This window comes from Polypterus senegalus, chromosome 2, assembly GCF_016835505.1.
Source record: "Polypterus senegalus isolate Bchr_013 chromosome 2, ASM1683550v1, whole genome shotgun sequence".
Classification (NCBI taxonomy): Eukaryota; Metazoa; Chordata; class Cladistia; order Polypteriformes; family Polypteridae; genus Polypterus; species Polypterus senegalus.
The window spans coordinates 206283607-206309733 of NC_053155.1; the positions used below are offsets into that span (position 1 = coordinate 206283607).

Below are 26127 nucleotides of genomic sequence, written 5' to 3' on the forward strand. Positions count from 1 at the left end.
AAAAGAAACAAAAAAAATGTAAACTGCTGGAAATGACAACTAAATAAAATGTGCCTAAAAGTGCAGAGCAGTTTCAAAAATATGCTGAGATGCATCTAAAATTGCTGGAAATGGAAAAATTAAATCCAAATATCTTGGAATATGACACAAAATATGTTTGATCATTTAGCAAAAAGTGTAAGCCAGTGGCTTTCAATCTATGTGTTGTGTCTCACAGTACTAAAGGGGCAACAAATGCTTATTTTAAAATTGTAAAATAATGAAAAAAAAACATTTAAAATAATTATTTGCACAAGGGTTGCACACCAGTTTAGTGAAAGGAAAGATTAAGACATACTAGTAAAAATATTTTGTGTTACTGAAATATTAACAGTTTTTTCCTAACGATTTATGAAGAGTTTTGAAGTATGTGGTTAAATGAATGTTTTAGATCATCCACTCATCATGTTTCTGAACACACTTAGTCCTGTTTTTTCTGGATTGCTGGGAGACAGAACTATCTTGGCAGCATTTTGCAAATGGCAGGGGGCACCTCTAAACAGTGTACCAGTCCATTACAGGATATGCTTGTTGACATACACACTTTCTCACACTGGACCAGATTAGAGTCACCAGTTAACCTAATATGCACATCTTTATGCAGCACCCAAAGAAAAACCATTGCAGACATACAGGGAACATGATAACTCTGCACAGATTGTCACAGATCCATGGTCAGTTAAATTAAAAGTAAAAGAAAATGACGGACTATTACAATTTTTTTCTGAAATTCCAGAAGAGCAAAGCTAAGAAATGCCTCTATGTTTTCAGATTAATCATAATAACAACAGAAACAGCAAAGTGCTTAGATTAGAATATCTGGTCAGTTTCTCTGTCCAAAACAAAAAAGGAAAACCAGAAACTCCTGTTAAATGACTCAGTTGTTTGAAGGTCATACTGTACTTTTTATCTTTGTAATCTGTTTTTATGCCCTTTATATACATAATGTTTAGTAGGTTTTGCTGAAATATCCAAATCCAAATATTGGGACCTCCTTAAAGATCATTACACCAATCAAAATAACAGTTCAAATACTACAATGAAAAAAATATAAAAAATGTTTTCAATTTAAAATGGTAGCAACACCAACATCATTTATTTATATAGCACATTTTCATACAAAAAGTAGCTCAAAGTGCTTTACATAATGAAGAAAAGAAAAATAAACGACAAAATAAAAAATTAAAATAAGACAACATTAAAAATTAAAAAAGCACAGTATACACAACACATCTTTTTCATGGAGTAGTGAGTATTAAACCAATGATATTCTAGTATGCAGTAATAGACAGAAATTAAATTCAGTTACTTTCATGACAAGAAATTATTTTAGTTTAGTATCAGCTATTTGGGAATATTTAATTTTAACACTACATTATGTTTTAATGAACACATTGTTCATTGAGTTAGAGAAGCGGCTAGGTTCATTCCTTTGGCCTACTTGACCTTCTCCCACTTAATGCACATTGCTTGCTCATTACCTTTGAAACATATGCTTAAATAATCATGGAAGAACTCTCTATATACCTTGAAAGGAGTGCAATTGACAAAATGGATGGTTTGAATCTCCAGGGACAGCCCCCATTTATTTGCCATAGCAAAAGATAAAAACGAGACTGCACAGTGCAAAAAACATTCTTAGCACTGTGCTAAGAGAGTTGTGTGCCTTCATCTGTTATACTCTGTTTTTTTCCTGTATGTTGAGGGATCCAAGAGAGGTGAAGTCAGGAAGTCATCTGTTGGTTATGTCATAAAAAGTCACCCAGCTCTTTTTCCTACCAAATGGAGAGACAACTAACGGACTGTGGATCTTTTCTCTTTGGCCCCTTGTGTCCTTACAGTGATCCTAACAAAGAACTCGCTATACCTATCATGCACGAAAATCTTTATTTTCTTTTCTCTTTGGAGATGTGTATAATTGAGTGCCTTATTTTATCAATAAGTATTTTATCATGGTCAAAAATAATTTAACTTGAAAGAGTTACTTCCCTGCCTCATTTATAAGATAAACCTTTCTTCATATTTATAAAAAGATGAAAAAACCCTGTTCAGACTTTATTTAACCTCCAAGTCTTGACTTCTTGACATTTCAATATCAGTACTGTGATTATCTGTTTCTTTGCCTTTATCCTATTGTTACTACTTTTATTCAGTCTTCTGCAGTTATCTGCTTTAGACTTTTTACTTTGTATTGTAATGTGTCATTTTACTCATGTTTTTTTTTCTAATTTGCAATACAAAAGGTGTTTGTAACCTTGGGTCACGAGCTTGGATTTCAGAGTTAAACTATGTTTTTATTCATATCTCAATTCAAATTTTACTATCCCAGGTATTAAAAACTATAATGATATAACATAAACACAACAATCAAATATATCTCATACATAATAATAATATTTCTAGTATTGGGTGGTGCAGATCTAATTACGCAAATCCAGATCATCTGGATGACTTAGATTTATGCGGGGACGATTCCAGTTCGGCGCGAAGACGATTCTTCATGTCGTCAGTTTGCACACTTCTCAATGGTCCAGGAGTTAGTTGCCTGGTCAAGGCATTTGATTTGGCACTTTCCAAGGTAAAAAAAACTGTTACATTTATATCTGTACTTTTCTGAATTCTGCTGAGGTGTGAAAAAGCTGTAAATCTCTAAATCAAGCATACAAAACACCACAACAGCCTCATGCAAGATACACAAACTGACACAAGTAGACTAGTCATAAGAGAGTCTTGCAGTGATGTTTAGAGGTTCAGAATACAGATAACTTTATTAATTTTCACTATTGGTTACAGGTGTTTGTTTTGTTGTGCGGGGTTAGTGATTTAGAAATTGGATGATCATTCTATCCAATTGGGGAAGGAAAATGCTAAGGAATGTTTGTAGTTTGGGTAGTTGCTAAGTGAAATTTTAGCAAAGCTGTGTTCCATTTTCCCATCCATACATTTGTTTATGTCTTAAAAGCATTTTTATTGCATTTATTCATTCATTTGCAAACAGAAGTAAATGCAAAAAATCACGGATGCTGCTCATCAGCATAAATTCTTTTGAACCAAAGGAAAAAAAATAGAGTGAAGTCTGCAATGGTGGACATTTTATTAAACTTTCAGATTGTAAGCCTCTTGCTTTTGAACAAATTTCATATTTAAACTGGGTTTTGTATTAAAGAAGATTTTCCCTGCCCAGATTCAGTCAATTTGTTTTTCTTTAGCAATGAGAAACTGCAGAATATGGTTATCATTTTGTAATTTCTTTTAGAAAGAAGTCCTGTGCATAGCAATTAAAATTGTTTGCAGTAATTAAAACACTGACATATTGGTGTCCAATGTAAAAGAGAGGTGATTTTATCAGTGCTTTAATTGAACATATACACATGCTTTACTTTTAAATTAAGAACGTTAATAAAAAGCATTTGCTGTTAAAGTTGGTAATTCTGCATGGTAGATTAAGTTGGATTAACTGTAGATGAATTCTGCTTTAAATCTTTGAACTATTTTAATCCAAATCAAATTAATGATAAACCTAACTATTAATGATAAAACTACCTTTACTTTCATGTCTCTTGAAATGTTGAAATTCACATGTCCAAGGTAGAATACAGAATATTTATTTAAGGCTGTTGTTGTTTTGCTGTATTTAACAGAAACCTGCAGGCTGAGTATGATCGGTTGAAACAGGCACATGAAAACAAGGGCCTATCCCCACTGCCGTCCCCCCCAGAGATGTTGCCTATTTCTCCACAAAGTCCCAGAGATGCTGAACTGATTGCTGAAGCAAAGCTCCTTCGTCAGCATAAAGGACGCCTGGAAGCCCGAATGCAGATCCTAGAAGATCATAATAAACAGCTTGAATCACAGCTGCATAGGCTTAGACAGCTGCTGGAACAGGTGAGAATGTTGTCCGGCTACAGATTGTGCCTCAAGTAATGAAAATCTAAAATAGGATTGTAAAATAGAATAAAAGTTCAACTATTCCTGGACGAAATTTCTTCAAGTTTATTCCAAATTAATTGGCTCTTGGGTAGATTTTAGTATAGCTGGAAACCATTTTTATTTGGACAGTATACCTCTAACACCAGTTTTGTAGATTATCAGAGCCACAAAAATGGCTTTGTGACACTTTTCAGACTGAATGCTACCTAGTCTTTAGAGAATTTTGTCAGGATTGGTAAAGTGGTGTATCTCTAGAACCTGTGTGCTGATAGCTTCAGTCTGATACAATAGGAAATATTGCCTTAATTAGTAAAATTAATGGTACCTTTGTCTATTTAATAATTAAGGATATTTAACAAATCTAACACTAAAGACATAGAAATTATCTGAAAATGTACAGTAATCACTTTATTTACATTATAAAGTGTAATGAAAGATAAATTAAATGCAGTGTGACACAAAAATACCAGTGGTTTCAGTTTTGAGCAACTCGAGTGGCTTGCACAGAGCCTTGACCTCAACCCAACTGAGTAACTTTGGGATGAATTCAATTTCTTATTGCAAGCCAAGTTCTCTCATCCACAGCGGTACCTGACCTCACAAATGTTCAATTGGCTCAATAGGCATACATTCCTATAGACTGTAGACACTGCAAAGTTTTGGTAGAAAGCCTTCACAGAAGAGTGAAGGCTAGTATTACCATGAAGGGGGAGGGACAGCTTCACATGAATGGAAATGATTTTGGCATGGTTGTTCAACAAACCCATATAGTTATGATGGTCAGGTATAGACAGACTTTTGGCCATATTGTGTGTTATTCTGTTTGTCCACTGGAGAAGTTTTCTTTGCAGAGATGATCAGAACTTGCAATAATGTCTCAGATTAATATCAGGTCATTGCAATTCTGTGGACAAGACCATATAATACAACATTCAAATAAACCTGTTTTAGGTCAAAATTGTAATTACTACCATTTTTCCTTTGGTGTTAGTGTAGGTTATAGTTGGTCAGGTCAGGTTGGTGAGTATGCACTGATACAGCATATTGCTGCACCCACCACACGTCAAAACAACTCAGGATTCTGGCTGGCAACCCCCCAGGTAGACATGCGGTCCAGTCCCACCCTCTGGAAATGACCCTCTATCTGCCAGAGCCAGGTGTTACGTGTGCATCGCCGTGGCCTGGTCAAGCCATTCGGCTCCTCAAAAATGAGGATACTGGAAGCTGGATCACCTATTGGGCATCAAACTACATGGCCATAGTGCCATAACTGACGCTCCCTCACAATGCAGGTAATGTACCTCATTCGGAACTCCTTCCCTCAGCTGGTTCATCACCTGTGCAATCTCTTGAGGATCAGCCTCAAGAAACGTGGACCCATAGATATCCAACGCCCTAGCTGGAGGATCAGCTTTGAACAGTTGCTGAAAAGTAGCCAGCCCAGTGGGTTACAACTTCAGTGTTATCCTTAAGGACTGTTCCATCAGCTGCCCTGAATGCTACTGTCCGAGGAACAAATTTGGATTTCCGTAAAGCTTCGATTCCTCTGTAAGCAGGACATGGGACGCTAGACCACAGATGGTGTGTCACTTGTTCACAGAATCTTCTAACAAATGCCTCCTAATCTCCCCTCAGAGCCCTTGCAGCTGTATTTTTTAGTTTCCATTACAGACCAGAGTTGCCATCAAGCCGTGTGCTGCGACTCCTGTCAAAGATATCCAGAATGCCTTGCGAGATGAAACACCTCCTTCTGGGTATACCGGTAACACCAACACATTCCTCAGCAACCTTCAGGATTTTATCACGAAAGGTCTCCCACATCACATTAGGATCGGCAGTTTCACCCAAATCTGCAAGTTCCTCAGACAAACTGCGTGCACAATCATTACAAACAGCCTGATCTTGCAGTCTGGCCAAGTCCAGCCTCATTTTCCTAGTAGGTGGTAACCTACTGGACCTACGGTGGATCTTCAAAGTAGCAACAACAAGTCTGTGGTCAGAATTCACAAACTAGGCACATCTGTAGACCCTGCAGTTTTGCAAGAGCCTCCAGCATCTGCCCACAAGGATGTGGTCGATTGATCTTCACCGCACCACCAGTATTGGTGTATCAAGTCCAAAGATGAGGCTCAGGGCGCTGGAACTATGCTCCAGCGATTCGCTGATCCTGACCTTATGAAAAGTCAAGGAACATGGTGCAACTTTGACCACAGTCACTAGGCCCATGGGAACCAAGACAATCCTCATAGCCAGCCCTGTCAGGGCCATTGGTTGCATCGAAGTCACCCATAACCAGAGGAGTGTCACCTCGCAGGCACCCATCAACCACAGAGTGAAGTTGCAAATAAAATGTCTCCCTCACTGAGACATCACTCACTGTGGTCAGAGCATACACAGGGACAAGAGACAAGCCACCCAGGGAGTGCTATAATCTGAGGCTCATAATACGCTCATTGAAAGGAGTGATATCAGACACCACTGGAAGAAGCTGATCCAGACCAATAAAATGTGTATCCACCTACAGAGATCTGGCCAGTCCCAGGTCTGCGCACCTCAGAGAGTGCCACCACTGAAATGCAGAGTTTATGCAGCCCGTCCAACAGCAAAGGAAGATGATCATCATGCCGGAGAAACAAGACATTCCACGTGCCTACCCAGATATTCCACCTCAAATTGGGACCTGAGTGCTGCCATGTTGCGGGTGACACCTCAGCACCACAATGGTTTCGACTCTTCAGGGGATGGGGTTTCTGAGGGCTTTCCCCCATTCCCTTCATGTTGCGTGCAGCATTCCTATGGACGTCTGCAGCAGAGCTATTCCCATAGAGAGCAAAAAGGAGTCCTTTCTGTTGTGTCACAGCTGTGTGAAGTTTTTTTTACGGTGACTGGAGTGCCAATCCTGCCACCAACCCCCATGATTTCCCTGCAAGTTGGAGGACCACTTGCAGGCCTGGATGCAATTTAATATCATACCCAGGTTATAGTTAGGACCAGAAAAATAATTGAAGTTCCTTAACAGGTCTTTGTAGAACTAAAGTAACTTGAGTGAGTCATTTGAAATAACAAGTACATTATGATTCAACATTCACAATGATATAGTGTTACTGTTGGCTAATGTTTTCTGTAAAGCAGCAAGACACCTCAGGTTTAGAAAGTGTACTTTACTTCAGAAGGCGTAGGTACCTTATATATGAAATGTTGCATAGTTCTTAGCACAGAAATGTAAACTGTTTATAACTGCTTCCTTTTGGATGTCACACTTACTGCTTAACACTAGAATTAATAGAGTCTACGAAAAAACTTGTAGATCCGTCCCACCTTAAAACGCTTCGCACCTCTCCGTCAGCGTCTTTTGTCCTTTAAATGTTTGATAAGCAGCAAGCAGTCTGCTATCACATCCCCCACCAGCGCACAGTTTTCTCAGCTCAAGTCTGTTTACCTGCGTGTCAGTTGCTTGGAGTTGTTTAGAGTGAGAAGTAAAGCAAAATCACACCTTTTATAAATACTGTATCGTTATTTGGAACACATGCATTTCATGTGTGTTCCATGTCTACAGCGATCTATGTAAACACATTGTTAAAAAAGAAACGTTTTTCATGTTTTAGTAATAATTGACTAAATGTAGACATGAAGTTTATAATGTGTGAAGCCAGAAGTCCAAATATCAAAGAAACACTTTCACAAAAGGTACAAATATAACAGATAAGTGTGCTTTTATTAAAAAATATAACTGTAGAAAAAAACACGCGTTAGGGTGCAACATTGACACGCATTTACTACAGCAATTTTGGTGGCGTAACGGTATCAACTGTTGACTTGTAATCAAAACTTCATGGGTTCGATCCCCGACGAGTCCGTTTTGAGAAGTGAGCTGCTTTTATCCTTACTATTTTAGAATAAAAACATACATTTGATTTCAGTCTGTACCAGCCAGTGTAAATGTATGATACTTGTAAAGGTTAGCTTTGGTTTTTTTTTATTCAGTTTCATTCTCTCAGTCGCGTTCACGATCCTACCCAAACCTACCCCCGACTTCTGACACTACTGTTTTCACATAAAGACACGCTATACTTGTGACTTTAGGCTGTAGAAAGTAAATAACTAAATCCAAATAAATAACATTCGATCTGGCTCTTATATACAAAGTACTGTAACTCGCTTTCTTTTTTCTTTCTGTTATAGTCTTATAAAATAAAAGTGCATTGTTTTGTTATACTTGTACATCAACATTTATATGTGATTTACATAAAAGCCAGATCGAATGTTATTTATTTGGATTTAATTACTTATTTCCTACAGCCTAAAGTCACAAGTACACTGCAGAGCTTCCTATGCTTGAGTGACACGGGCATGCAAAAAATACATGTGTAATGCCACGAAAAGTGCACGCAGACACTTCAATTCACAAGCATTGGTATGAGAATGCAGTCAGACTTCTTTTTAGGGCACATTCACCATCCAGATGTAAACATTAGTGTGGAAAGTCACATACATTTACCAGCTGTTACAGACTGAAATCAAATGTATGTTTTTATTCTAAAATAGTAAGAATAAAAGCAGCTCACTTCTCAAAACGGACTCATCGGGGATTGAACCTGTGAAGTTTCAATTACCAGTCAACAGATGATACAGTTGCGCCACCAAAGCAGTCGTAGTTAATGCGTGTCGCACCCTAACACATGTTCTTTTTCTGCAGTTATATTTTTGAATAAACGCGCACTTGTTCTGTTATATTTGTACCTTTTGTGAAAGTGTTTCTTTGATCTTTCGACTTCAGGCTTCACACATTATGAACTTCATGTCTACATTTTGTCAATTATTACTAAAACATGAAAAACATTTCTTTTTTAACGATGTGTTTACATAGATCGTTGTAGACACAGAACACACATGAAATGCATGTGTTCCAAATAACGATATAGTATTTATAAAAGGTGTGATTTTGCTTGACTTCTCACTCTATACAACTCCAAGCAACTGACATGCAGGTAAACAGACTTGAGCTGTGAAAACTGTGTGCTGGTGGGGGATGTGATAGCAGACTGCTTGCTGATTATCGACACATTTAAGGGGCAAAAGACACTGATGGAGAGGTGAGAAGCAATTTAAGGTGGGACGGATCTACGTAGGCTTTTTCGTAAGCTCCTATAATTCTAGTGATGATTCCCAAAACATTTGGATATCTGCCTGAACTTATTTATTTATTTATTTACAACAACAAATTTCAATCTGTTGTAATTTTATATTAAGTTTTTGCATAGCAATGTAAATTAAGGAAAAATTTTAATTGGTTATTTTGTCAGAAAATGTTTTTGAACTGTGAATCAATTTTGCATACATTTATCATTGCAACCCACATAAGAACGCTTAAAACATTGACAGTCATTTGTGGTTCTGCTTTATATCTCTCTCTCTCTCTCTCTCTCTCTCTCTCTCTCTCTCTCTCTCTCTCTCTCTCTCTCATATATATATATATATATATATATATATATATATATATATATATATATATATATATATATATATATATATGTGTGTATATATATATATATATATATATATATATATATGTATGTATGTGTGTATATATATATATATATATATATATATATGTATATATATATGTATATATATATATATATATGTATATATATATATATATATATATATATATATATATATATATATATATATATATATATATATATATATATATATATATATATATATATATATATATATATATATATGTATATATATATATGTATATATATATATGTATATATATATATGTATGTATGTATGTATATATGTGTATATATATATGTATGTGTATATATATATATATATAATAAATAATATGGTCCGAGAAGAGGGGGAAGCGTGATGTCAGGAGTGGGGAACCATGCCAGCCTCCATTCAAATCGCCTACCTCTGGCCAGGTTTTGGAGCGGACCTTGCCTCCTTTTGCCTAGCAGTACCAGTTTGTTTATTGATTTTTAAAGTTTGTCCTGTTTCACTACTAAGTGGAGGACGGCTAGTACTATATAAACATATTCTAAGAAGAGGTATCTAGCATCACCTTAGAAATGGATTTCCCATCATTGAATTACCTTTTATTTTGACATTTTTGTAAATTTTAGAGTTTTGTTCATGTTGCTGTTTAATTAGCTTGAGTTTGTTGAAAGTTGTCAATTTCTGTAGGGCAATCTCATTTGGTTATAATCTCATTTGCCTGATTATTTTTCAGCCCCAGGCAGAAGCAAAGGTCAATGGCACTACCGTCTCTTCTCCTTCTACCTCCTCCCAGCGATCAGACACCAGTCAACCAATGCTCCTCCGTGTGGTTGGCAGCCAGACTACAGAAACTATGGGTAAGAATTGAACTTTTATATTACTTTCAGAATTAATCTATTTCCATTATTCAATAATCCTTAACTGTGTTGCTGAAACAAACATGGTTGCTTACTTAAGTAAGTTAACAAAAACATATTAAAATGCACAGTTCTGTTTTATTTCTAAATATTCCGCTATAGATGAAGTCTGCTCTTGACAACTGTGGGACAGTAGTGTTAATCTTATGTGCCACTTTGTAGAGTTCTGCTTTAGTGACAGTCTTAATCTAAAGGCACTGCTGCATAAGGAGTTTGGTAATAAATTCTGTTAGTCTGAAGATGTTTTCTAAAAGTAAGCATTTTGAGGAGTATCTATAAGCTGCCTGTAAGCTGATGGCAGCAGCCCTGGTTATGAGGTGTTGTGACAAATCACCTGTTAGTCATTAATGTAAAGGAAAATGTCATTAAGAAAAGTGTATAAACAACTTTCACATAGTTTTCAAAAAATGCACTAAAATTTTGAAATAGAAAAGGTGCAGGTGTGTGCTTTCATAACTTTGGCTTCAGGAGGACTGTACTGTGTGATGTCACTGGCAGGGTTGGGCCCACTTGACATTATGTGTGTCCATTCAAAAAGTCAGGCATCTCCATAGCCACCTTCTGCTAGAACAGTAAGAAGTGTGGAGCACTTGGTTTAGTTTAGTTTAGTCTAGTCATGCTTGCATTGATTATGAGAAGGGGATCCCCAGAGGAAAAGCAAATTTCTTTAGTAACTCTGGAGAAGACATCATCTTGTCCAGTGGAGGCACGTCAAGGGTGCACTTATATCAAAATGCCTATTCATGTACTCTCGGATGAGACCTAGTTAAGTCTGATATCTGCAGCACAAGCTACTAATCTGCTACTTTTTTGCCATGGCAGAAATTTGGCTTGTTAGGGTTTCAGAACTAATAAGATCTGAATGATGAAACTGTATAGTTCTTTTATATTTTAGACTCAGCAACAATTGCTTTTTGTAAAGATTACTTTTATTTAAATTTATATACATCACTGTTCTAATGGTGTAATTGTCTCCGGTAACCTGTTTGTTTTGAGTTTCTCAACCAAAAATATATTTAAATGCTTACTTACGTGCACAGTAAGTAAGTCAAAGCAGTGCATTGCATACTAGTAGTAGTAGGTTTAAAAAAGGGATTGATTTCCTTACTTGTAGTGTATTAGCAGTACATTTCTAAAATATTAATTTAAATCTTTAAATTATAATTGAAATGATATTATGTTTTGTTGTTGTGCCTTTTGAATTGTATGGTAAATGTTTTATTTATTTTTTATTAATTTTATTACAATCCATACAAAGCAATCAAGTTTTTACAAAGAGAAAAATTAAGTTAGGAACAGATCGATCCCCGCCCCTGAGAGAGAGAGCAAGCCAAACTGCGTTCAATTTAAGGCTTGTAAACATACCTAAATTAATAAATTCTCTGTGCTTTATGAACTTATTTTAAAATATTACTGATTAGATCCTGCCATGTTTTGAAAAAGTCTGTACGGATCCTGTAACTGAGTATTTGATTTTTTACAACTTCAAATAATATAACACATCGGTTTCCCACTGACTTAAAAGAGGAGAGTTTGGGTTCTTCTAGTTTATGAGAATAAGTCTGTGTGCCAAAAGTGTAGTGAATTCAATCACAATTTGTTTGTTTTTCTCCGCTTTAAACCCATCTGGAAGAACACCAAACACAGCTGTTAATGGGTTAGGAGGGATTGTGAGTCCAAGGCTGTCTGAAAGGTAATTAAAAATGTTTGTCCAGAATGATGTTAATTTGGTGCAGGACCAGAACATGTGACCTAGTGAGGCTGGGACTTGGTTGCAACGTTCGCAGGTTGGATCATGCCCTGGAAACATTTTGGAGAGTTTTAGTCGAGACAGATGTGCTCGATATATAATTTTGAGTTGTATAATTGTATGCTTTGCGCATATGGAGCTCGAGTGAATTCTCTGCATTGCTACTTTCCACCCCTTTTCTGATATATTAATTGAAAGATCTTTTTCCCAGTGTCCTCTTGGATCTTTGAAAGGGAGGAATTGTAAAATGATTTTATATATTGTAGAGATGGAGTCTAAGTCTTTGAGATTGAGCAATATTTTTTCCAGCATGGATGAGGGTGCAAGATGAGGAAAATATGGAAGGTTTTCTTTAACAAAGTTTCTGATTTGAAGATAGTGAAAGAAATGTGTAGCTGGAATGTTAAATTTGGAATGTAATTGTTCATAGGATGCAAAGACGTTGTCTATATAAAGATCTCTAAGCAAATTAATTCCAAATTTTTTCCAGATATTAAAAACTGCAAATGTTTGTTAAGGTTGAAAGAGGTGGTTCTCTTGTAGAGGTGCCACAGATGGAAGCTTCTCCGTCTTAGAATCTGGAACCAATGTAGAAAGCATTTTAAGTGAGTGGAGCACAATTGGGTTATTAGTATATTGCCGATAACGTGTGTTTATTGGAGCAGAGAGCAAGGAATACAAAGAAGTACTGCAGGATTTTATTTCTATTGCGGTCCAAGCCTGTGTATGTTCTTCTATTTGTGTCCAGGTTCTTATCTCCTGTATATTTGCTATGTATGGTAAATGTTACGCTAAATGCTACTTACACACTTTTTTTATTTTTTTTTGAAAATGTGTTGTGTATTGTATGGCTTCACAATTACCAATATTAGAAAATATCCTTTAATAATAATAATTTTAAGCAGAAGTCAGTAAACTTGATATGTTACATGTTGATATGTTCAGTTAGTCTTAATTAAGGTAACTGAATCATTTCACGTATGCTGTAAAGAAAATTAAGAGCGAGCAAAAATTGTAATTCATTTTCTTTGGTTCAGTGAACTAAATAAATTAAATCAGTTAGTCAACTTATCTCATCTGAACGTACTAGTTATCATTCTATGGCATTCATGTTTCACCCAGTACCTTCAATTTAGGGAAAAAAAGAAAGTTATGTTGATTCATTATGGTATTGTTGGTATTATTCCTAAATTGCATCTCTATCAGTTATGTTGTGTCAAAGTTACTACATTAGCAGAGAGTTTTCAAAAGTCATCAAATAATACATTGCATTAGCAAAAACTGCAGAATACAGTTAGATATGCATGTGGAAATAAACAATAGTGCATTCTTATCAGACAGATTTGAAAAGGTCAGCTGCAGTTTATGTGAAAAGGAATACGGTATGATGAAAATAAAAGTCATCTTAACATTTTATTGTATTTGTAATTTTCTTTGACAGTAATTGTACACCGACCCTTACTAGTTAATGACATATTTAAAAATAAATCAGTAAAATATTAGGAATCCACGTATTTGGTTAATATAGCTCTAATAAAAGCTCCACTTTGAAGACACTGGAGTTCTCAAATCCTATCGGAAGATAACATTATTGAAAATCACCAGTCATGGGAAGGGTATTAGAAGAATGTAATTAAAAAGAAACATACAATGTAACAATAAATCTCTGCAGAACAAGGCATCCTCCAAAAACTGAGTGTCTTGGCAAGAAAGACACTAGTCATGCCGGTCACAAAGAGACTTGAAGCAACTGATGTCTCGTTATTTCTATCAAAGATGATTTATGAAAATGTAGTCAACAGAGATATCTCGCATTTTTTTAAATGCTTGAAATTTATGTTTATTTCAACTTTTATCCAGGTATTGTTGTTTGATTAATCATTGCTAAATCTCATAGTTCATTACATGTAAGATTGCATTTAACACAATAAAATGTGAAAATGTCAAACAGGATAGATATCTTTTACAAGATACTTAATGAGAAATTGGCATGAAGACAGGTGAGTAAAACAACTAAACTAATCATGGTAACAGGTGCAAATGAATATTTATGAATAATTATGAACGTACCTGCTGTAAATTCCAGGATACATAGTTACAATTTCTGTTTTTCACAGTAACATTTAACAAAATATTGCAGTATGTTTTCACAGTTGGGGGATAATATTAAAAATGTAAATTGTTGATGTTAAGTTGTGGCATATTCTCTCTAAAGTTAGTGTATCTTTACTTTTCTATGTATATATTTGCATTGCTTCAGTTCCTAAGAGCTCCCACTTTTATCCTTTCTAGGTGAGGACGATCTTTTAAGCCCACCCCAAGGAGCTAGCACAGGCTTGGAGGAAGTAATGGAACAGCTCAACAACTCATTTCCAACCACAAGAGGTGAGAATCTACCATCCTGGCATCTGCAGGACACATAAAATACATTATGAAGTTATTTTTTTGTGCAGTCTAATTACACTGCCTCCCACTGCTTTTTAAATGATGCAACATACAGTAATATTATTAGTTAGCAAAATGTAAACTTTATTGTTTCTATGATTGTATTGTTTAATAAAACAGAAGTAGTAATAATATGTTGCCTGCACATTGTACAAGTAGGATGTTTAGCTGACATTTTTTTTTGTTACAATGTTTGCTGAAAAACATGATTGTGGTTCCATTTTAAGTATCTGTTTCATTGATTTGTTAAATGGAATTAATGTCATGTAATTTTTCTAACATGTCACATAAACATTGCATTGATAAGAGTTAATCTGCTCATTCACATATATCTATAAGCATACCCACTCTTTTGTTTAAATTCATATTCTGTCAGAACTACATTGAGTAACGTCACAATGTGTAATGTCAACCAGATGTGCAAGTCATAAGACCCCAGAGTAAACAAAAATAGATTGTTACATTTTGTGTGAGTCCTTGTCTGCATTTCTCAAGGGCCCTCACAGGTGGCTCCAGGGTTTCTGGATTTTACCAGGCTTGAATCAATTTGTAAGGACAGTTTTGTTTCCAAGAAATAATGAGTTGTTTGCAAAATGCTGCACATCATTCAATAAGCAAAGAGTCATACTTGTACTGAGGAGCAAAGAGTATCTTGAATGTAAAGCTGCTCAGCAGGTGATGATTACAGATCAATGCAGATAAGGATTTCTTTTAAGAGAGTGAAGAGTTGTTTGAAATTTAGCAAGATAGCATGGTACACCCTCATTAACAGCGTTTTTTTATTCTGTTTTTTCTTAAACCTGTTTAATCCAATTCAGGGAAGGGGTCACAGCCTGTCCTGGAAGCACTGGACACTCAGCAGGAAACAACTCTGGACAGGGTGCTAGTCCATAAATCGCATTTCCCACTTACAGTGACATTCACACTCACACTGAAACTGGGGGCCAATTTAGAGTTGCCAGTTAACCTAACCAGCACATCACTGGGGATATGGAAAGAGATGCACAATACCCAGAAGAAAGCCAATGCTGATACTGGGAGAATGTGCAGACTCCACGCAGACAATGAGTGGGTATGGGATTCCAACCACCCAGAACACACAAAGCTGATCACTGCACTACCACACTACCCCTGAATAGTCTTTAGTAAAACTAAAATGGGGGTATATGTGTTTAAGCATTTTACTGTACGTTGTACCGTATGTGACAAGTAAAATTTAAGTTAGAATTTGATATCAAACTAAAACTTACAAATCAATTTCTAACTTTATCCTTATTAGACTGCGTTGGGCTGGTGCCCTGCCCAGGGATTTGTTCCTGCCTTGCGCCCTGTGTTGGCTCCAGCAGGCCCCCGTGACCCTGTGTTAGGATATAGCGGGTTGGATGATGGATGGATGGATCCTTATTAGAAATGTGTTTTATTTTACTGGTACAATATAACTATTTTAAATGTATTTTTAAATTGAAAATCAAAACAGACATAAACATTTTAAAATAAGTTGATGGTGAATTGAATTCTTTTAAAACTGTAACCATTTCTTTTTTGTTGTTTGTTAATTCTTTCAGAGCAGTCTTACTGTCAATAATATACAACATAATCTTGAATTGAACACTAGGATCAGATCTAAAAAAATCCTAAATCTAAAAAGTGGAGTGAGTTGTGGATTGTTGGTTACAACATTACATTACTTACTGTAAGTTAAAATAAAACATATACACTATAGTTCAAGCTGACATATATGCGGTTATTTTCAATTTTTCTTTCTTCTTTTTGATAACATGGTGCCAGAGTGGTTATCCAGACCACTTCACAGTCCTATGAATGTGGGCTAAATCCCCAACTGGGTTACTTTCTCTTTCGAGTCTTTCCATTCCCTGCATTAGCATAGAGAATTTCCAACTCCAAAGACATGCCTGACAGTGCCATATACAGTAATGGCCTAGTATCCTGCCCAAGTTAGTTCCTACCTTGAGACCATTGCTGCCAAAAAACACTCTCTGCAACCCTGTTATAGATAATGGTTGAGATAATGAATGGATGCTTGGGTTGAATATTATTTTGTGTGAATACATATTAAATTTTTTACCAGACTGCCTCAGATTAAATGAAAAAAAAGAATACGTAATGGCTGCATTTTCCATCCATCCATTATCCAACCCGCTACATCCTAACTACAGGGTCACGGGGGTCTGCTGGAGCCAATTCCAGCCAACACAGAGCGCAAGACAGGAAACAAACCCCGGGCAGGGCTCCAGCCCACCGCAGTGGCTGGATGTTACTATAGGAAAAAATAGGGATTAAAACATATATGACAGGACGCTCTGCTCCCTAATTTATATTGATTAGTATCATTGTGTTCTGTTTGTTTTTTGTATTGATTGATTTATCATCAATTTGTTAAAGAGTTCTGATTTCCATAGTAAGTAATTTTATTATTTTCTGCTTCTTAAATTTGCCTCACACACCCTCTACTAAGTTATGGCCAAGACATTTATCACCTTATAATGTAATCGCAATAGATAGATAGTTATTGTACATTAGCGTAACATGTTACTTATACTCATTCAAAAAATTAATTACCGGTAGTTGATTATCAGTTAACCTAAGCCACATGTCTTTTGTGATTTGAGAGAAAAATCAAGAGTACACAGAGACTGCTCTAAACAAGGGAAGAATGTGCACACTCTACACAATAGGTATATTGGTGACCAAGTTATTTGCTAAAGCTGATGTGTTCTTGATGGTGGTGTTGGGTGTTGATGTAAACTGGGAATTGTGGCCCTGTCTCACTGGGATATCACAGGAGAAATATTCTTATAAAGTAGCTGTGTGTCTGAATGACTCATCAACTCCTGAGCATAGCTAGTAGAGTTTAGCATTGTTCTCCCAAATCAGATTTTTTTTAATGGATTTTCTTTTAATGAAGACTTTTAGAAATTGATAAAGGCAGAAATTCTATGGAAAGAGTGAATTTACAATGATCCTGTGACTGTTGTTCTTTTAGATAGTATGTGTTGCTCATTTTTTTTTTCTTTTAATATAGGAGAATCATAACAGAGATTATTGGGTGATATTTGCAGGGGATTTTTTTTTAGCCATTCAGTAGCCAAGATTGTTTTTTTCAGGATGACTACCGGTAACAGTAGGCATCTGGCACTTGAATGAAAGTTGCAGGCAAATCATTTCCTCAAGTAATGACTGCAAGAAAGATATAAATAATTCACAGCTGTTAGCTGTCAACATTCAATGACAGCTTTGAAATGACATTGTGAAGTACCAGGATTTATTTTCTATTAAAAAAATACAGGTATTCAGAACTTTTTTCTCCAGTGTTTTTCACTTTATTGATTTTTTTCTTCCTTTCTATTTGTCTGTATTCTCATTGGCTGCACATTTACTGTATAGACCTTGTCTTGAAAAGGGCCACCTTACCTAATGCATTTCTTCTCTTAGAATATTGCTATCAAGTGGAAACGTTATGCCTTGCTCCTGTGATCAGCAGTCTCACAAAATGTTCTTATGCACTGATTGTCTCTAAAGAATAAAAGTCCATTTGTCGGCAAAACAGACAGTGTCTAAAAAAAGAATACTTGCTACAAATATGCAATTTGCCATCTTACAAAGAACAATTTCTGATTCGCTGCAAATGAACAATATTGAGAAAATAACGTAGAGAATTTAACTGACTATTAGTACAGTAAATCCAGTATATTTTTCACCTGTAAAACATTTTAGAAGTTTTCCATCAAGAAGTGGTGCATGATGAGAACAAGGTAGGGACTTACAGCTTAGACAGTATACTTTTATGAGTAGGTTAAAATACTTTGGAATCATAACAACTCATAATAATGTAATAAAAGAAGAGGTGAAAGCTATAATCACTGTGGGCAACTGATTCTTCTTTCCCACAGTCTCATCCATTCAAACCAACTTTCTTGAAACTTTAAAATTTATAAAACGTCATTAAGCCAGTGGTAATGTATTCATCAGTAACTTTTTACTCAGGCTGTTATAAACATTTGTTTATAGCTAAGGAGTGAAAGAGAGACCAAGATATACTGAGCTATTCAAAATAATGGATATTGTGAAAGATGTAAGAACATGAAGGATCAGATGGTTTGGACATGTAGAATGAATAGAGAAGGAGCAAATGGCAGTGAAAAAGATGTATCAGGGGTTGCCTAGTGTAAGGAAATAAAAGAGACACCCAAGGAAATGATGGTTGGATGATGTGCAGGATGATTTGGGGAAGATGGGAGGAGACTGACTACAGACAGGGTGGAACAATCCAAAGTGGCGCAAGGGGCTCAACAACAACAACAACATTTATTTATATAGCACATTTTCATACAAAAAATGTAGCTCAAAGTCAACATTAATTAGCATAGAATTAAGAAGTAAGGTCCATTGGCCAGGGTGGACAGAAAAAACAAAAAAAAAAAACTCCAGAAGGCTAGAGAAAAAAAATAAAATCTGCAGGGATTCCAGACCAAGAGACCGCCCAGTCCCCTCTGGGCAATCTACCTAACATAAATGAAACAGTCCTCTTTGTATTTAGGGTTCTCACGGAAGGACTTGATGATGATGGTCACGTAGACTTCTGGCTTTCAGTCCATCAATATTGGAGCATCATGTTGCTTTGAGTAGGCATCATAACAACAGAATGCCGCCTCACCACTTCTTTTAAGTTTAGCTTTTGGAATTCTAAGGAGACACTCATTTGAGGATCTAAGGTTACGATTTGGAATATAGGGTGTCAGACATTCCAATATATAAGATGGAGTGAGATTATTTAAGGCTTTATAGACCATAAGCAGAATTTTAAAGTCAATCCTGAGTGACATCAGAACTGGAGGGATGTGCTTGGATTTTCTTTTCCTAGTTAGGATTCTAGCAGCTGCATTCTGCACTCGTTGCAAGTGATTTATGTCTTTTTTTGGGTAGTCCTGAGAGGGGTGCATTACAGTAATCTAGTCTACTGTAAACAAAAGCGTGATTTAATTTCTCAGCATCTTTCAATGATATAAGAGGTCTAACTTTTGCTATGTTTCTTAAGTGAAAAAATGCTGTCCTAGTGGTCTGATGAATATACGATTTAAAATTCAGATTACAGTCAACAGTTACCCCTAAGTTTTTTACTTCCGTCTTAACTTTTAATCCTAATGCTTATTTTTAAGTTTATTTCTGATAACCTCATTGTATTCATTATTGCCAATTACTAAAATTTAAGTTTTCTCTTTATTTAGTTTGAGAAAATTACTATTCATCCATTCAGAAATACCAGTAAGACATTGTGTTAGTGAATCGAGAGAGTCGGCTCAGCCCCAACAAGAGCTGAAGAGGAGGAGAAATTTTAAAAAGTGTTTTTTTTTTCATATTTTTCTTTGTTTGATTAACTTTTGTGTTCTTTGTAGTTAAAGAACCCCAGTTTTGTAACAATACACAATATAAAAACTTAAGGTCTTAAACTTAAGAAATTATAGAAAAAAAAACCTAATACAGACTTTGAACTTTGAAGATAAGAGTTAATCTACTTCCAATTAATTGTGAAAAGGACACTCAAGAAATAATACAAGTGTAGCATTCACAGCCCAGTTAAAGAACTAAGCATATCCTACTCAGCCCATTCTTAATCCAGGCTATTATAATGGAGAAAAAACAAGGAACACTAGTTCAGTGTGATTTGAATTATTTGCAAGAGTACAACTGATGACAAAAGTATTTAATGGCAAATGAAAATAGCCTGTCAGTAAAAATGCTGTTACTTTTGAAATATGACAACCTAGTTAGAGTTAGACCAATAAAATGCAAATGTGTTAGTTCATTTTTATTCCCATATGGTGAAATCAAGAACAGTAAATTATTTGTTTAATCCAAGAGGATGTAGGAGAAATTTATATGGTGTAATATATATGTTTAATTTATAATTTTGTTGATTTGGGTTTTCACTCAATAGATCTGTCACCTGCTTATGCCTGATCTTAAAGTATTTCACAATAACAGAGAAACACAGTGTAGATGTGTCAAATCAATATTTAGGAATTGGTTTTGCACGAGATTTTGTAATTATCTCCACCAAGTTGTTCAGAAATAGAGAGGTACAGTTTACAAGAAGTGCCAGGAGGCTGCCGTTTTAATGGTTTCAAAAGGTCTTAGCCAATAGTCTTTCTGTTTTAGCTCAGATGTCTGACTTTGATCTTATGACACAATGAAATAAAGCTTCTTAAGCAGTGAGTGACTGCTTATAAGAAAGGTTCATACAGTATGTGTAGTGTTTTGCATCCTTTAAAGTTTCTGCAAGCAGTGTAAAGAGGGATAGTGATAGCATAGCCTTATAACAGATTCTAATCAAGAACCATTGCATAACATTACATGCAGTACAGAGCAGCTGACATGCGTTTCAAGCTCCAGATTACATTCTCTTCAGATAACAAGACTTTATTAAATTTCTGATAAAGGGCTTGCTTTGGAATGCATATTACTAAGATCAGTTGTTGTGTCATTCTAACATTTTTCCCGTTTATATTATGTTGTATAACCATTTGTGAAAAAACGACTCTCTACAGAGTAGTAAATTTACCCATTATGTCAGGTATATTAGTATTTTTTTACATTATGCACAGTTTGGCTTCACAGTGTATCGATTGCTACAAATCAATAAAATATCGTTTAAAAGTCTATTTTTCATATCTTATCACTGTTCAGAATATTTTCTTGAAATCTGAGAGCTGGTTGTTTTCTTGCTTTCATTTTAAAAATCAGTATTGCTCCCCAGTAGATTAATTTTTGGTAAAATGGACTTCGTTTATTTTTGAATATACTGTACCTGTACAGAACAATAATGACCCACAAATGAAATAATTACCTATGTAGAGTATTTTCAACATACTAGGCCATGCAGCAGTATCTGTAGTATTTTTACAAGCATAACTTAAAAATATAAGGTGCTTTTTCTTTTTTTTTTATTTCAACAGAATGAATGTTTATAGAGTGCTATCTGATGTTGTTTTCTTCACCCAAAACCTTTCCTTATTTTACTAGATGGGAAGGATTGCAATTGCACTTTTTCCTGTCAACTTTACTGCTTTGATCACAAATCTTCTTTTCTTTTGATTTCTGGTAATTTGCTGTTCACACACAAGCACCAATGTCACCTCTTCTACTGCATTTGTAACTTTTACAATTTAGTTTAATTTTGAGCGATTGTGACTTGTGTTCACTATTTGTGAAAGTATTATTTGCTTTGATTTTTAATATCTTTTCCTTCTTTTCCTCCCTGTCATTTTCTATTCTGTCTCTTTAAGGAAGGAGTGTTCCTGGAAAACCAATGAGAGAGGTTAGTGAGACCAGGCATAAAAAGTATAGCATTTGCTTTGGTCCACGCTGTCCATTGTTTTGTCTTGCTGACATCTTTGTGTGTATTGTATGTGCTGGCTATCATCTCTGTTGGCTTCCTTCTATCACAGTCCTGCTTAAAGAAAAAATATATGTTGCTAGTATAAAAAAAGACTGTGTGACAGTGCAATTTAACATTAAATTAACACATGTGTATGCATTTTAAACGCCTGCATGGTTTTTAATAAAAAAAAGTGTAAATGCCCAGGCTGTTGTTGGAATGTTGTCAAATACACAGTCAGTTCAGTCGCATATCCAATGTAATTAGTGTCATAAGGCAACCTCTTGCTAAATGCAAATTTTTTTTTCTCATTCACATTATAATTTTTTCCCCACCATTTGAACTTAATATCAAACACAGTAAATACAGAAGACTAAATTATAGCTGACTCCTACATTTCATTTCATTATGAAATATATGAATATATGATGTCCCTTAAAATGGCTCATAAAGGCATCTGTGCTTTGGTGAGATCAGTTTTGTTGTGAGGAACTTACTGAAGTTAACAAAAAAATAAATAAACACACACACAGACTAAATGAAAGATATTAATAAAAAGTTAATTTGTTGTTGCCTTACAGAATTAAGTATTCTGAATCCCATCCAATTGGTTCATCTGCCTCATGACAGTTCTGTATATGTTGATGGAATGTGCAGTTTATTGAACTAAATTCAATATAGGTTTTGTAGTGAACACTAGGGGGCATTGGACAACCCAAACCGGCCTGCGCTACGCACCACTCACATCACGTCTCTGCCGCTCGCGTATGTGGATTTCACTTTCACCATACAACAAATCTTTTAATTCTCGCAGATACACCTCTTCATTGGTAAGAAGCACTACTTTTCCTTGATGGCAACATGAATTAGATGATCTACAAGTCTCCGACTTAAAGTTTAAAGCCGAACAATATATTCAATCTCTTTTCGCAGTTCCGTTATTTCACCAAGTAAAAATTTCCCTTTGTTCGCGCTAATGCAATCTTTACTATCATTTTTTGAGACTTTCAAATTTTAGTACTTTCATTATTTATAACGTGCTCTGCATGTGTATCGCTCCAATGTTTTTGAACCTCTTTGCAACATTCTACTTTGTCATCTACTCTTTGTCTTTGATTTCCGGCCCCTGGCGTGGTTAAATCTCTTGGCACAACGTCTTGTCTTGCGGGACATGAAAGTATCTCTCTAAAAAAGTCTCGTCTCGTCCCAGGATTTTTTTAGTATAATAGAGAGAAATAATTTATGAGGATGGAGTCGATACACTGTAATAACATTTTTTCATCTATTTATATCAACTATGCACCTTTTTTTAATATCTATTGGAGTGTAAAATCTAGACAAGTCTCAACTTACAGCAGTTCCACAGATATCAGTGAATACATAAAACCACCAATTTTTTCTTTTCAACTTAATTTCAATTCATTTTCATCTATCAGCTTCCATTTTTTATGAAGGGCAAACTAGTGGTAAATGAGTAGATAACAGCCATCAGTAATGGTGAAGGATATTAGTTAACAGTATGGACTTTGTCACAATTTACAGTCTTTTGGTGCTTTTGTGAAGCATCACCAAAAGTAACTAGAAGCATGCACAGCCACAGAATAAGATTTTACAATAGGTAAGCAGCCAGAGCAATAGCTGGCCGTTTAACTAAGCAGTAGAAATGACTGCTTGGAATTCCCAGCATCTTAAGTATGCATCCTAGACATGACATCTCAGGGAGTGTAGCTGTTGGGAAGAGGAGGAGGTGACATTCAGTGATCTGTCAGGAAGAACAACATATTTCAGAGTTTAAAGTGTGATCCCTCAGCAAAGCAGCACATCCCTGCTGTAGGTCAGTCATATGTGGTGGCTTTCATGTCTGCACCTACACTATGAGGTACTGTGTCGTTATCAAAATGTGTACAATGTTTAAGTACAACTGCAGGGTGTTTAAGCATAAAGACATCATACTGTCCATGCCTTATTTGTATGCATTAAAGTACAGAAATAATGCTTCACAATAATTTTATTAATACTTTTTAATTGCTTTTCTGCAAAATAAGGAAAAAGGCGTTATGCTTTTTTTTGCTATTTTGTCCATTTATTGACAATAAATGTCAAATATGACTTTAATACAAAATTGTCTGCAGAATTGGATCTCGTTTGTCAACCTGAGGCTTGTTTTCTGCATTCTGTACTTTTTTTTGCATTCCCATAGTTGATGCACTGCTGTAGAAGAAACTAGAAGACAATAAATGTTGTACATTTAGCATTATTGAAAACTTGAGAAATAAACTTCAAATGTTTTCATAAGATAGGTTAAACTTCTAAACACAAAATAAAATAATGTTTTAACTTTAAATGGCAAAACACAATATTTATGCTGGCATTATACCAACCTCAATGTAAAAATAAGCAATATTCAGATTTGAATATTTTTCTTATCATATGAAAATGATTAGTGTTCTCCTGTCTTCTGTTGATGCTTTTACTCACCATTCTGCTAGAAATATTTAGTTTTAAATTTTATATACTGTTTGACTTAACTCCCTATTCTGTAAAGCTGGTTAACTGCATGCTGTGTTGAACAAAAATGCAAACACATGCATGTAAAAGTAGATACTGTACTTGAATACTCAACAAAAATCAGTTAATGTTCCTTTCTCAGTACCTGTGGAATACACTAGAACACAACTATTCACTTTTTTTAGTTTTTACTGCCTAGTAAATGTTAAGTGGAAATTTTTGGGTATATACTATTTATCTACACCTTTTGGTAGCTTTTAAATGGTGCCAAGGTAACATTTGGTACTTGATAAAGATGAGCCTTTAATCGGCCAGTAGCTGTCATCTTTTAAATGATATATTTAACATTCCATCAAATTAAAACTGTCTTTTTTTTTTTTAAAGTGAACCAATTATGCTTTACTGCAGCAGAATCATATCATCTGTCAAAGTGAAAACAAGACAAAAAAGTCTGTTGCCTGAGGGTGCTGTTTTGGAAGAAGCATAGCTCTTTAACTTGAGCTGTACTCGCTCCATACAACACCTCGTACAAAATATGTAAGTCTATTACTGCAAAAACTCAACACCATTACAACTCTCTCAGCCATTCGTACACCTTGTGGTTGAAAATAAACAAAGATCTTCGTTCCTCTGGAAACTGGTCTAGATTTAGATTAACCAATATAACAACATACTTCGTTTTATCATGGAAGAAGTCTAGATTTTGAAATAATTTAGATTTTAAAAAAAGTGCATATGCAACTGCTTTATAAATGAATAAGTACTAAATATTTAATAGCATTTGGTAACCCTACTTCTTTTTCAATAAAGATGCTAAAAAATTTAGAGTCACCAATTAACCTTGAGTTACGCGACAAACACTGATGCACCCAAAAAAATGCACTACAACAGAGAAATACACAGAGATTCCAGCATTCAAACTTACAACTCTGGAGTTGTCAGGCAGCAGCAGAGTTCATTCATTGTTATCACACAGCTCTAAGTAAATATGTGTATTCTTCAAGGTGCTTCTTAAAACACAGTTCCAGTTGCACATAATGTTTTGTACCCTACTCCACCCATCTTAATGGCTGTAGTCTGTAGTGGAATTCACTGTGTCATGTAACTGAAACAAGTGGTACAAAATTCTTGGTTTCCCAGTTAAGTTAAATATAAGGTGGTCTAGATCTAATTATGCAATTTTCATTACGCTATAACTTATTAAGTTTATTACATAGAAAATCACCTGAAAAATCCAGGACCATCAAGAAGTGTGCGAACTGACGACATGAAGAATCGTCTTCATGCCGAACTGGAATCGTCCCCGTATAAATCAAAGTCATCCAGACAATCTGGATCTTCATAATTAGATCTGGACCACCCAGTACAGAAATATGTGAGATAAGAAAACTTTAATTTTAAAAATGGCACTATCCAAAATATACAGTGCTATGTTATTTGCTTAAAACATTGTATTTTTACCCTCCAAAATATTTTGAAATACGTAAAAGACCCGCTTTGACAATGAATATGCAGTTATATATGAGAAATGTCCAGAAATGGCAGATATATTCAGATGATAAACCAAGCAAAAGGGATCAGCCATCCAAAATCCACCCTGTGTATTGCTAATGGTAAGGTTGGCT

At 35.3% G+C, this 26127-nt stretch overlaps 1 protein-coding gene across 15 annotated transcripts in view; it reads left to right on the forward strand.

Moving 5' to 3' along the window:
* dmd (dystrophin) overlaps positions 1-26127 on the forward strand; it is a 2654580-nt gene that overhangs the window by 2620131 nt on the left and 8322 nt on the right. For 10 of the 15 annotated variants that reach the window (XM_039745194.1, XM_039745193.1, XM_039745197.1 and 7 more), the window contains 3 exons: positions 3681-3924; positions 10220-10343; positions 14446-14538. In XM_039745194.1, the coding sequence (XP_039601128.1) occupies positions 3681-3924; positions 10220-10343; positions 14446-14538 (461 nt within the window). Of the gene's footprint in view, positions 1-3680; positions 3925-10219; positions 10344-14445; positions 14539-21902; positions 21935-26127 lie in introns of all 15 variants that reach the window. The other 5 variants (XM_039745199.1, XM_039745195.1, XM_039745203.1 and 2 more) reach the window with 1 other exon arrangement.